At 38.4% G+C, this 14,680-nt stretch overlaps 1 protein-coding gene across 2 annotated transcripts in view; it reads right to left on the bottom strand.

Moving 5' to 3' along the window:
- The window catches only part of HACD4 (3-hydroxyacyl-CoA dehydratase 4), a 37,632-nt gene that overhangs the window by 12,612 nt on the left and 10,340 nt on the right, over window positions 1-14,680 (bottom strand). For both annotated transcript variants that reach the window (XM_080667662.1, XM_080667663.1), the window contains exons 4-5: window positions 10,714-10,826; window positions 6,764-6,870 (exon numbers count right to left, since the gene is read on the bottom strand). In XM_080667662.1, coding sequence (XP_080523788.1) covers window positions 6,764-6,870; window positions 10,714-10,826 — 220 coding nt within the window. The remainder of the gene's footprint in view (window positions 1-6,763; window positions 6,871-10,713; window positions 10,827-14,680) is intronic.

Raw genomic sequence — 14,680 nt, 5'->3', positions numbered from 1 at the left:
AAAAATAAAATGAATTAAAGACTTAACTATAAGTCCTGAAACCATAAAACTCCTAGAAGAAAACATAGGCACTAAATTCTTTGACATTGGCCTTAGCAATATTTTTTTAGACAGGTCTTCTAGGGCAAAGACAACAAAAAGAAAAACAATAAATGAGACTAAATTAAGCTAATAAGCTTCTGCATTGCAAAGGAAACCAACCACAAAACTAAAGGGCAACCTACTAAATGGGAGAAGATATTTGCAAATGATATATTTGATAAGGGTTAATACCCACAATATATAAAGACCTCATACACCTTAACATAAAAAAATAATCCATTTGTTTATGGTAGCCATTCTGTCTTTTAATTTGCATCCCTCTGATTAATAGTGAGTTAGAGCATTTTTTCATATGTCTCTTGTTCATCTGTATGTCCTCTTTGGAGAAGTGTCTATTTAGGTCCTTTGCCCATTGTTTATTTTATTTTATTTTTTTTTTACATATCTTACCATTGTCCCCCCCACCCCACTCCCATACATGCCCTCACCCCCCAGTGTTTTGCGTCCATTGGTTATGCTTATATGCACGTATACAAGTCCTTCGGTTGATCTCTTATCTCCACCACCTCTCCCTAACCTTCCCGCTGCATTTTGACAGTCTGTTTGATGCTTTACTGACTCTGTATCTATCTTTTTGTTCATCAGTTTATAATGTTCTTTATTATCCACAAATGAGTGAGATCATGTGGTATTTTTCTTTCATTGACTGGCTTATTTCACTTAGCATAATGCTCTCCAGTTCCATCCAGGTTGCTGCAAATGGTAAGAATTCCTTCTTTTTATGGCAGCATAGTACTCCATTGTGTAGATGTACCATAGTTTTCTAATCCAGTCATCTGCTGACAGGCACCTAGGCTGTTTCCAAATCTTAGCTATTGTAAATTGTGCTGCTATGAACATAGGAGTGCATATATCCTTTCTGATTGGTGTTTCTAGTTTCTTAGGATAAATTCCTAGGAGTGGGATTACTGGGTCAAATGGGAGATCCATTTTTAGTTTTTTGAGGAAACTCCATACTGTTCTCCACAGTGGCTGCACCAGTCTGCATTCCCATCAGCAGTGCACGAGGGTTCCTTTTTCTCCGCATCCTCGCCAACACTTGTCATTTGTTGATTTGTTGATGATAGCCATTCTGACAGGTGTGAGGTGGTACCTCATTGTCATTTTGATTTGCATCTCTCGGATAATTAGTGACTTTGAGCGTGTTTTCATGTGTCTCTTGGCCTTCCTTCTGTCTTCTTTCGAAAAGATTCTATTTAGGTCCATTGCCCATTTTTTACTGGATCATTTATCTTCCTTTTATTAAGTTGTATAAGCTGCCTGTAGATGTTGGAGATTAAACCTTTATCAATGATAACATTTGCAAATATGTTCTCCCATACAGTGGGCTTTCTTGTAGTTTTGTTGATGGTTTCTTTTGCTGTGAAAAAGCTTTTTATTTTGATGTAGTCCAGTTTGTTTATTTTCTCTTTGGCTTCCATTGCCCTAGGGGCAGTATCAATGAAGAAGTTCTTTCGGCATATGTCTGAGATTTTGCTGCCTGTGGATTCCTCTAGTATTTTTATGGTTTCCCGTCTTATGTTTAAGTCCTGTATTCATTTTGAGTTTATTTTTGTGTATGCTGTAAGTTGGTGGTCTAGTTTCATTTTTTTGCATGTATCTGTCCAATTTTCCCAACACCATTTGTTGAAGAGACTGTCTTGACTCCATTGTATGTTCATGCCTCCTTTGTCAAATATTAATTGAGCATAGTGGTTTGGGTTGATATCTGGATTCTCTATTCTATTCCATTGGTCTATATGTCTGTTCTTGTGCCAGTACCAGGCAGTTTTGAGAACAGTTCCTTTGCCCATTGTTTAATTGGATTATTTGTCTTCCTTTTAAGTTGTATGAGTTCTTTATATATTTTGGAAATTAACCTCTTATCAGATGTATCATTGGCAAATATGTTCTCCCATACAGTGGGCTTTTTTCCATTTTGTTGATGGTTTCTTTTGCTGTGCAGAAGCTTTTTATTTTGATGTAATACCATTGGTTTCCTTTGCCCTCAGAGATGTCTCAGCAATTATATTGCTAAGAGAGATGTCTAAGACTTTGCTACCTATGGTTTCTTCTAGGATTTGCATGGTTTCACAACTTATGGCAAGGATGTGGAGAAAAGGAAACCCTAGTACACTGCTGGTGGGAATGCAGACAATGGAAAGCAGTATGGAGTTTCTTCAAGAAATTAAAAATGGAACTGCCATTTGACCCAGTGATCCCACTTCTAGGAAGATATCCTAAGAAATTCCAAACACCAATCATAATGAATATATGCACCCCAATGTTCATAGCAGCACTATGTACAATAGCTAAGATCAGGAAACAGCCCAAGTGCCCATAAGTAAATGAGTGGATAAAAAAAATGGTAGTACATTTATACCATGGAATACTATGCAGCAGTAAAAATGAAGGATATCTTATGCTTTGAGACAGCATGGAGGGACCTGGAGAGTATTATGCTAAGCGAAATGAGCGAATCAGAGAAACATAAGTATCGCATGATCTTACTCATATGTGGAATCTAATGACCAAAATAAACTGTTGAACAAAATAGATCCAGAGACATAGAAGCATGCAACAGACCTACAAATCTCAGAGGAGAGAGGGGAAGAGACTAACCAAAGAATTTATATGCATGTATGCATAACCCATGGACACAGACAATAGTGTGGTCAGTGAAGGCCTGGCAGGGGCAGGGGGTGATGAGAGATGAAGAGGAGTCACGGGGGTGAGGGGAAGGGGATATCTGTAATACTTGCAACAATAAACATAATTTTTAAAAAATAAATAATTCCATTTAAAAATGGACAGAGAACATGTATAGACACTTCTCCGAAGAGAGCATACAAATGGCCAATAGATACATGAAATGATGCTCAACATCACTAATCATAAAGGAAATGCAAATGAAAACCCCAATGAGATACCACCTTGCACCCGTCAGATTGGCTGTTACCAAATCAACAAACAGGTGTTGGCAAGGATGTGGAGAAAATGAAACCCAGGTGCACTATTGGTGGGACTTCAAGTTTGTGCAGCCACTATGGAAAACAGCATGGAAGCTCCTCAAAAAATTAAAAATACTTAATGACCCAGCAATTACACTTTCTAGTATGTATCCAAAGAAATCCAAAACACTAATTCAAAAAGATAGATGCACCTCTATGTTCATTGCAGCAATAATTTCAATAGCCAAGTTGGAAGCAACCTAGGTGTCCATCAATAGACAAATGAATAGCCGAAACTGGTTTGGCTCAGTGGATAGAGCGTCGGCCTGTGGACTGAAGGGTCCTGGGTTCGATTCCGGTCAAGGGCATGTACTTTGGTTGCGGGCACATCCCCGGTGGGAGGTGTGCAGGAGGCAGCTGATTGATGTTTCTCTCTCATCGATGTTTCTAGCTCTCTATCCCTTTCCCTTCCTCTCTGTAAAAATATCAATAAAATATATTTTAAAAAAATAGACGAATAAAGAAGATTTTGTATCCTATCTAATAAAAGATTAATATGCAAATTGACTGTCACACCAAGACACAAGATGGCCGCCCCCATGTGGTCAAAGATGGCCGCCCCCATGTGGACACAAGATGGCCGCCACAAGATGGCCTGCAGGGGAGGGCAGTTGTGAGAAGTTAGGGGTGACCAGGCCTGCAGGGGAGGGCAGTTGGGAGAGAACAGGCCTGCAGGGGAGGGCAGTTGTGGGCAATCAGGCCAGCAGGGAGGGCAGTTAGTGGTGACCGGGCCATCAGAGGAGGGCAGTTGGGGGAGACCAAGTCAGCAGGAGAGGGCAGTTGGGGGGAACAGGCCTGCAGGGGAGGGCAGTTGTGGGTGATCAGGCCAGCAGGGAGGGCAGTTAGGGGTGACTGGGCCAGCAGAGGAGGGTAGTTGTGGGAGACCAGGCCTGCAGCGGAGGGCAGTTGGGGGGGACCAGGCCTGTAGGGGAGGGCAGTTGGGGGGGACCAGACCAGCAGGGGAGGGCAGTTGGGGGGGGCAGCCTGCAGGGGAGAGCAGTTGGGGGGGACCAGGCCTATAGGGGAGGGCAGTTGGGGGGGAACAAGGCCTTCAGGGGAGGACAGTTGGGAGCCAGCAGTCCTAGATTGTGAGAGGGATGTCTGACTGCCCAGTGGGATCGGGCCTAAACGGGCGGCCGGACATCCCTCATGTGGTCCCAGATTGGAGAGGGTGCAGGCTGGGCTGAGGGACACACACACCCCCCCCCGCCCGTGCACGAATTTCGTGCACCGGGCCTCTAATATATATATATTACTCATAAATGAATGAAATATTACTCATAAAAAGAATGAAATCTTGCCTTTTACAACAACATGAATAGATCTAGATAGAAAGAATTATGCTAAGTCACATAAGTCAGAGAAAAACAAACACTGTATGATTTCACTTACATGTGGAATCTAAAAAACAAAATAAATAAAACAGAAACAAATAGATATGCAGAACAAACTGATGCTTGCCACATGAGAGGGGAATTGGGGTGGTGGGGGGAAAAGGCAAAAGGGATTAAGAAGTATGAATTGCCAGTTATAAATGTAGTCATGAGGATGCGATATAATACAGCATAGGGAATATAGACCATAATATTGTAATAACTATGTTGCCAGATGGTTACGAAGCCTGTTGTGGTGATCACTACATAGGTATATAAATGTCTAATCACTATGTTGTGATTAAACTAATATGTCAACTATAATTGAACATTTAAAAAAATTTAAATGCAATACATAATCAGACCAATTTTGATCAGTTGGTCAAAATGGAAGTGAAATTTAATGGGTGAGGCCTCAACAAATAATGCGCTGGACTAGGATTACTGGATTTTTCTCTAGTTTCCAAATAAAAATCAATTACAAATGTCAGGCCTTTTTATATATTGTTTCCTACTTTCCATATTTAAGGTGATGTAAATAATATATGCTGCATCTTTCCTCACATAAGGGAACAGTAAAAACCTTAAATTTCCTTTTCAAGGAGAAACCTTAATCAATCTAACATAATGTCATCATTAATCAACTAATTGCACAATTAAACAAGTCAAGGAGAAGAGGTCTAGGTAAAGTATTGCTAAGTACATCTAGATGACCTAATGGTGACTGAATGGCTCTTCTCAGCTTGTAATTCAGCTGTTCAAGATGGATTCCTATCATATAAAATTACATCATTACAAATACTCTATTCAGATTTAGAATTTGTCTTAAGATACTCAGAAATTCACTTGGTTAAAGAAAAAATATATAACCAAAACTATTTAATCTACTTTTTGAGATGAAATGTGGAATTAAAATTTGCATAAAATCCAACTATAATAGCAATACTGGATCAGAAGCTAAGTTGTAATAACCAAGATGAAGGTTAAAAATGGTTTGAGAAAATCTATCCCATGTAGAGAATTACAGACATGGTTCAGGAAAACCTTAGTATAGGGCGGGGGAAGGGAAGGGGTACTAAATTAGAAGCCATGAGGAATGCCAAAATTCTCTCTCAAAGAGTTTACCACCTATTTGAGAACAAAATGTACACATGAAATGACCAAAGACATCTGTGTGGAGTGAAGGTGAGATGGGGAGGGAGGACGAGGGAGGCAAGGAAGAGACAATCAGTGACTTCCAGGTACCAGTATTCAGCCATTAAAAAAAAGAAAAGAAAGAAAAAAGAGAAGAAATCTTGGCATCTGAGACAGCATGGATGGACCCAGGTGAGGGTATTGCGTTAAGTAAAATAAGTCAAGATAAATACTGTATGATTTCATTTATATGTGGAATCTAAAAAACAAAACAAACAAAACAGAAACAAACTCATAAATACAGAGAACAGGCTGATGATTGCCAGAGGGGCAGGACTGGGTAAAAAAGGAGAAGGGGATTAAGAAATACAAATCTGCAGTAATAAAATAAGTCACAGCATGTAATGTGCAGCACAGGGAATCCTATATAATAAAAGCCCAGCAACCGAACAGCGGAACAACCAGGACGGGTTGACCGGTCGCTATGACACGCACTGACCACCAGGGGGCAGGCGCTCAATGCAGGAGCTGCCCCCTGATGGTCAGTGCACTCCCATAGTTGGAGCGCTGCCTCGCTGACTGGGATGAGCAGCTGCTCCCACAGCGGGCCAATTCCCAGAGGCCACGCCCCCCACCAATGCACAAGTCCGTGCACCGGGCCTCTAGTAGAGTCAATAATATTGTAAAAACTATATATGGTGACAAATGGTATTGTGGTGACCACTTTGTAAGGTATATAAATGTTGAACCACTGCGTTGTATGCCTGAAACTAATATTGTATGTCAACTATAATTTAAAATATTTTTTTAATTGGGGGGAAAAAAATCATTGCTGGATCACTAAATTTGAAACCCCTTTTGGATGAGTAAACAGACTTAGGTTAAGTGATTCATCCAAAACTCATACAGTGAGTTAATGAAGTTAAGGGCTTAGACTCATGTTTTTATCCTTTATCTGGTATTTTGTCTACTGTGCAGAGCTGCTTCCCCTTGTAACTTTGCTTCTTCATGCTTTCCCTTTTCAAGGGAAGTATGCTAGGAAAGAAACATGAGTCAGCTAAGCAGTGCCAAAAATAGTAATTTAATCATCAAAACATTTAGTGAACCCATTATAACTAGATGGCTTTTGTCAGTGAGCAATAGAGCAAGTCACTCTTTTCTTACCTTCAGCAAGAACACACAAAGGATAAATCGGCATCCATAGTGTCTGACTGAGCCATTTCAGGAAAGCGTAGGAAATTCCTATGACTGATAACATGCTATTAGTGTACCTGAAAGGAGACAAGGAACTTATAAGCATCATTTGCTGATGTTTGGGAAATAAAAGAATGAAATACTTTAGTATGTCATTAAATACACAGATAAAACTGGGATGAGTATAGAGTCCATACTTTATTTCCTGTTACTTAAGCAGAAGAGGTTTTAAAAATGGGGGAAGGGGAACCATGTCAGTCTGGCTTATGTCATGAGGTGGATCGTGCAAACCATCAAGTCTCCGTGACTAGTGACTTCACTTTCACTCAGAAGCCAAGCCCACTGTATGCAACAGGCAGCTATGTTGTTTGTTTGCTTGCTTTTCTCCACAAACAAAACATATAAAAAATGAAAATATGACTTCCAAGTTCTATTGGCATCCCTGTGCTTATGTAATTGTGCCATCTTAAAGAACTGTCCTGAGGAGTTTGTTTGGGTTACAGTAGGTAGTTTAAAACCTGCTTTTATGATGTAATAGGTGAAGTGGTCTAGATCTTTGTATTTCTCTGTTCTCTGAACAGGCCAGTGGTGCTCAAGTTTAAGCAAACATCAGAATCACCCAGAGGGCTTTCTAAGGCCCCGTCCCCAAAGTGTAAGATGCAGAGGGTGCAAGGTAGAGCCTGAGAATTTGTGTTACGAAGAAATTCCAGTGGCTGAGGCCACTGGCTGAGAACTACTGGAATAGGTAGTGAAGTCATATGGCCAAACAAAATCCAAAACCTCGAAAAGCATGGTGAAAAGTAAATCTCTCTCTCACTCCAGGACCCTATTCCACTCCTCAAAGGCAATGACCAATGCCAATTTCTTATACAGTCTTTCAGAAATATTCTTTGCATATGCTTATCTATGTGTATATGTATCATATATACCATATACCAACACTGCAAGTCCTCACTAAACATGGCATATTATCAAACTTTCTTATCTGTATCAATCTAAGTGAAAATTGTATCTATCTTTTTTTAAATTACAACAGTAGGTATGTTTAACAGCCACTTAGATGAAGTCCAGTGTATCTTTTTTTCTTTTGTTGCTTGTGTTTTTGGTGTCATATCTAAGAATCCATTACCAAATCCAAGATCACAAAGATTTACCCCTATGTTTTCTAAGGGTTTTATAGTTTTAACTCACACATTTAGTTTTTTATATATTTTGAGTTAATTTTTATATATGGTTTGAGGTAAGGGTCCGACTTCATTCTTTTGCATGTGGATATCCAGTTGTCCCAAGATCTTGTTGAAAAGACTATTGAATGGTCTTGACACCCTTGTCAAAAATCAACTGACCACATATAGTATATGACAGCTATCTCTGGACTATCCATTCCATTTCATGATATATCCTTATGCCAGTATCACACTCTAGATTATTGTTGCTTTGTAGTAAGTTTTAAAATTGGGAAGTGTGAGTCCTCCAACTATGTTTTTCTTTTTCAAGATTGTTTTGACTGCTGGATTTTGAGTTTCTATATGATCTTTAGGATCAGCTTCTCAATTTCTGAAAAGAAGCCAACTAGGATTCTGATGGAGATTGCACGAAATCTGTAGATCTACTGAGAGAGTGTTGCTGTCTAACAATATTAACTCTTCAATCCACAAACATGGGATATCTTTCCATTTATTTTTATCTTAATTTCTCTCAACACCATTTTATAGTTTTTGGTGTAAAGATTCTGTACATCTTTTGTTAAATTTACTCCTACTTTATTTTTTTATTTTACTGTAAATAAAATTATTTTCTTAATGTTACTCTAGGTCATTGCAAGTGTATAGAATATAATTGTTTTTTGTATATTGATTTTGTATTCTACAAACTTGCTGAACTAGTTTATTAATTTAAATATTTTTGGTGGATTCCTTGTAATTTATATATACACATAAATTTATAAATTTTATATATATATTTACATATACATATATATGTAAGAAAGATGTCATCTGCTAATAAAAACAATTTTCCTCCTTCCTTTCCAATATGGATGCCCTTTACATCATTTACTTGCCTAATCGCCATAGTTAGAACAATGGTGAATAGAAGTGGCTAGAGTAGACATGCTTGTTTGTTCCTGATCTTGGCATGAAAGCATCGGTCTTTCATCATGTTAGCTGTGAGGCTGAGAAATTTTCCTAGTCTTGCTTTTTAAAAACTCATTCTAGGATCAAGTTCGGAAGATAACTGTACCCTCATTTTATAGAAGAAAAAATTTAGTTTCAAAAAGGTTAGATACTCTGGAATCTTACTCCTACATTAAGAGAAATGAAAATATGTGCATACAAATCCTGCACATGAATATTCATGCAGTAACAATCCAAATGGATAAAGTGTGGTATATCACTATGAGGGAATATTATTCAGCCATAAAAATGAATGAAGAACGGATAGATGTTACAACATGGTTGAACCTTGAAAACATTATGCTAAGTAAAAAGGAGCCATTCACAAAAGACCACAGATTGTATGACAATTTATCTGAAATGTCCAAGAATAGGCAAATCTGTAGAGACAGTACCCTAGGAGCTGGGATTATGGGGAGTGACTGCTGATGAGTTTGGGGTTTCTTTTGGGGGTGATGAAAATGTTCTCAAATTAGATAGTGGCAATGGTTGCATATGTTTCTGAATACATTAAAAAACAAATTTTATACTTTAAAAGGGTGAATTTTAAGGTCTATAAATTATCTCAATGCTGTTATTTTAAAAAAAGGAAAGGTAAAGTGACTTGCCTAAAGTCATAAAGCAAGTCACAGTGGAAGTGGGGTCATCCTGAGATCTTCTCCTTTTATGTCCAAAGTCTTTCCATGACAGCATGAGGCCACTCCCAATGCACAAGTCACCACTTTCTGTGATGGGTCTCCTGAGCTTATCTGAGCCTGAATCAGCTCAGGAAGAGTCAGGCACACCAGGGAATGATACATTGGAAAGCCCAGATGAGGCTCTGTGTCTCACAAACAGGAAGTCATGGGCTACGAAAGTCCATGAATTTTGTCCCAAGTCTAAAAAACTTTATCAGTTAAAAATGAGAAATGATTTGCTAAGTTCTATAGACCAAAAATTAGTCATTTTAATTCAACAAAATATTCTAATTCGCTCTAGAGCTCAACCCATTATTTAACAGTATTTTAACTCAGCTAAGTAACTGACCATGTAATACAGAATTTACATAATCTCAGCTAATTTGTTACCTGCCCACACCCAAATCTTTCAAGCGGGAGGGGCAGTTCTCATTTGTGAAAGCTGAGGTAGCAGTTAGGACAAACAGTGAGCAGACTGTTTACCCCACTGCTGCTAGAGAGAGATGAGGCTCATCTCCTTGCAAAGTTTTAGAATTAGAAGGAAACAAGATGAGCTAGTGCAAGCAAGGGTTCTTACCCTGAAGCCTAAGAATTCGCAAGGAGTCCATGAAAGAACTTCAGTCATGTGAACCCCCTGGAATTGCATATGAAAATGTATGTGGAGGTACATTTTTTCTCAGGGAGAAGAGGGCCTATATTGAAAAAATTCTTGAATTCGCAGAAATCAACTCTGTAAGTTCTATAAGTCTTGCTTTCCTTATTAGAATAACATGGACCAGAGCAACTGCAAGGAATGCCTTTCATTCGCAAACAGCTGTGAGGTTTATTCCAAATTGGTGTTATGCCACGACTCCTGCTAGATACCTGCACTGCTGTGCTCTTGTAATACCACGGTGGGTTTTCATGTCTTTGGTATGCCCATTATGGACGGTAATAAAAATACATTTCAATATCAAGATAAAATAATTGTTTTCTCTCTCACTCCAAGTAATCAAACCTAAGCAGCTATTAATAGTTTCCCTGAAGAAAGCAATCTGGCTCTCTTTAAGAGATTATTTTGCCTCCTTACCTAACCATGTCCAATAGATTCCAGAAGATGAATAAAACACACACCACATATTTCCCTTGGACTTCCTCTTGACTGGTGATCACCACAAACAGGATGATGATTCTCTCTGTGAGCTAACAACAACAACAAACCATCAGAGTCAAGAATTAGGATCATCTATTAAGCATGTAATTTTCTAATTAAAAAAACCAGAGTTCCTCTTAAAAGCATGCTTTAACTAGAAATATGTATCCTAAACTGTTAACATGACCTCTGAAGCAGTAGGGTTACGGATGAGTTTCATTTCCTTTTTTTTTTTTTTGTCCTGTATTCTCCAAATCATATATAATAAATAAAAAGATAACATATTTTATCTGAACCAGGATATTTCCCTTCCTGTAATACATGCACACATGTTTTTATTCACTTTGACAAGCTTGTATTACATGTCTGCTATGTATTAGATGCTAAGATTATGAAAGCATGGCCCTCACTCCAGAAGGTAGCAGCAGCAAGAGAGTGTGAGGTAGTAACTATAACACAGCATGAGCAATGCTGTCACTCAAAGTGCAATGTCCAGGTGCACAGGTGAGAGAGATGCCCATCTGGGGAAAGGAAGCAGATTTATAAAGAAAGGCAACATTGCAGTTGGATCTTGAAGAAGAGATGGGAGTTTTGAGGTAGACCAGCTAGGAAAAGGGCCATCCCAGGCCAAGGGAGCGGCCTCAGCAAAGAGGCAGAGATGTGACAACACAGGGTGCACTGGGGAGGAATGAGACCCCTGGGGGCTGGAGTGGGTGCACAGAAGGGAATAACAGGAGAGAAAACTGAATTGTGTTGGGGGTTGGGTTGTCAAGGGTTTTGAATGACAGACTGAGAAATTTCAATTTCATCCAACAAGGGAGCCATCGTAACTTTATTTTTTGGGGGGAGGGGGGCAGGGACGAGGGCAGGAGGAGAAGGGGAAGTAGTACAGTCCTAACTCTCATAAGCTAGTGGAAAATTAAAAGAATTCAACATATTCATTTACTTCAAGACAGTAAGCATTTACAAATTATTGAGAATTCACATACTTATGGCTTAGCTGTAATTACTGGCCTCAAAAAATGCATGCCTCTTTCCCAATCTAAGTATAATGTGCTTTTTTATGTTGTGGTAATATCCCCTATACAGTCTGCATTTTTATGTTTTTAATAGGACATTTTACTTTTCTTTCAATGGTCAAAAGAAAATATACTGGAAATTGAGGGAGCATATTAGTGATAAAAGAAAGGGTAGGGTTGCTTTATATTTTTCAATAGCTGTCTTTATTTTTAAAGCAACTCAGGGAGAAAAGACTGGGATAATCTATGACTTAGAATCATCGGCTGTTAGTCCTAGAAAGTCACTTAGTGCAGAGAAATCCAAGATTTGTCAACAGTGGTCACATGATCAGAAGTCCACTTGTATAACCTCTATCAGAATGTTTATGACTATAGCAGTGAGTCAAGATGGTCCCTGCTGAGCTATGGGATTTAGATATGATTCAAACCTTAGTCAAACAACTGGCGCTATCTACACATCTGTTTTTCATTTGTCAGCCTTTTGTTTCTTGATTTAATTTAATTCTAGTTCTATGAATTATATTTAACTGCAATGATAATTACTGAATGACCCAAGCTTGGCAACCTTCAGATACAAGATCTTTAGCAGCAAACAATTTAGGAACTACCTAAGCTTACATTCAATTGGTGCCTGCTAATTAGGAAAATCATCCAGTTTTTTTTTTTTTTTAATATATTTTATTGATATTTCACAGAGAGGAAGGGAGAGGGATAGAGAGCTAGAAACATCGATGAGAGAGAAACATCGATCAGCTGCCTCCTGCACACCTCCCACTGGGGATGTGCCTGCAACCAAGGTACATGCCCTTGACCGGAATCGAACCCAGGACCTTTCAGTCCGCAGGCCGGCGCTCTATCCACTGAGCCAAACCGGTTTCGGCGAAAATCATCCAGTTTTTTGATAAAATCTTGAGATGCACACACATGAATGCATACACAAAACACATATTTCTTTTTGTTGTTGTTATTAATCCTCACCTGAGGATATTTTTTCCATTGATTTTCAGAGAGACTGAGAGGGAGGGAGGGAGGGTGAAGGAGGAGAGAAGAAGAGAAGAGGAGAAAGAGAAACATTGATATGAGAGAGATACATCCACTGGTTGTCTCCCGCACACACCCCGCCAGGGGTGGGGAGTGAACCCACAACCGAGGTACCTATCCTTGACCTGGAATCTAATCCCCAACTCTTTGGTTCAGGGACCAGTGCTCTAACCACTTAGCAACACTGGCCAGGGCAAAAAACACATATTTCTAATTACATGGTTGACTACTGAAGAAAATATCTTCAAAAAGAGAGACTGGAGCTGCACAATGATGTTCACCCTGTTCAAAATCATCACTTGAGGTTTTTGTGACATGTTAAGTGAGAGAATCCCAACTGCATAGAAATTAGCAATCTACATGCCTCCAAAAGCACACAAACCACGTGCATACATGTGGATATGTGAGGATCCCCCCTACAATGTCAGTCTAATTAAAGTATCTGATGATTATTCTAACTTGACCATTCAATGGCAATACAATGGAAGAATTTAGGTGGAGATAGTCTTACGTTGATGTCAGCATTTATTGGTTACTTTATGCCAGGTTCCAATTATACATCACCTCATTTAATCTCCCTAACAACCCTAAGAAGTAAGTGCTATTATTATTATCTGCCTCTGTATCTTATAAAGTGAAGGTACCTACCTAAAGATCTGGAATCAAAATCTAAACAATGTGATTCCAAATCCCTCATTCTGAAACACTATGACATGTCATCTTTGTTACTTTATGGGCTACCCCTGTGCCTATTCTCCAGGTTATAGGCTATTCTTTTTAAAAGCCTCTCCTCAAAAGTTAAACCTTAAAGCAAGAACTTTGATTTTCTAAATCAACACCAAAACAGTTTTGAGGAATAGACTTTAAATGTTTTGCTTTCCTTTACATACAATCATTTCACCAGTTATTTGGAGCTTTACATTTGGGAGAACTTAGCACTTTGTCATTTTAAAACAAATCCTGTGAGAACATGACTGATTACTAATGAATGTTCTCGTAATGTTTAGAGCAACTCAAACAGGTATAATAAAAAATTCTATAACTTAGCCCCAATTAAGCATGGTGGTAACGTAGTCTGCTCAAAAGTATGGTAACTCTAAAAAAAATATTTTGCATTTTTATATTCTATTTGGGAATCTTAAACTCCAGGTTAAGCAATGACTAAACCTAAGCTATTACTTTATACATGGCAGCTAGCACTTTAGCTATAAACTATGGAAGGCGGTAAAATGATACTTCAACTATAGGGAGAATTTCTAGAATCTTAAAAAATAAGTTGGCTTTAGCCTCAAGGACTATTTTACTTTTTCAATACTATGAACTTTTGTTGAGAACGTCATATATACACCCTTATCTGTTTAAAAATCACCAATTACTTTCTTCTACAAGAAAAAAGCATTTAAGTAATTCTAGTTTTAATATTTTGTTTACTCACTCATCATTCAATAGATATTTATTAAGTGTATTGTCTGGGTCCTGGGGGAGGGTAGCTATGAACAAGACCAAGACCCAACCCTCATGGTATTTACATCCCACTTAGTGAGAGAGATAGTAAACAAAGGTAGCATAATAGTTAGGAGTTCAGAACAAATAGCCTAAATCCAGATTTTTCCTGCACCAATTAAAATTTATGTCATCTTGGGTACTTTATTTAACTTTTGTTCAGTGGTTATACTGGAGATAATAATCAGTTTTATATAGCAAATATGTAGGATAAAGTTGTGAATACTGAATGAGTTAATACATATGAAGAACTTAGAAAAGTATTTGGTGGCACATAGAAAGCCCTATACATGTAAGCTATTATTAAGAAAACATAACTTAATGCAATGATTAGTATTTTA

Source organism: Plecotus auritus (assembly GCF_963455305.1).
Source record: "Plecotus auritus genome assembly, chromosome: 5".
Classification (NCBI taxonomy): domain Eukaryota; kingdom Metazoa; phylum Chordata; class Mammalia; order Chiroptera; family Vespertilionidae; genus Plecotus; species Plecotus auritus.
The sequence above is the reverse complement of the archived record's forward strand: the minus strand, read 5'-3'. Positions and strand labels throughout refer to the sequence as shown.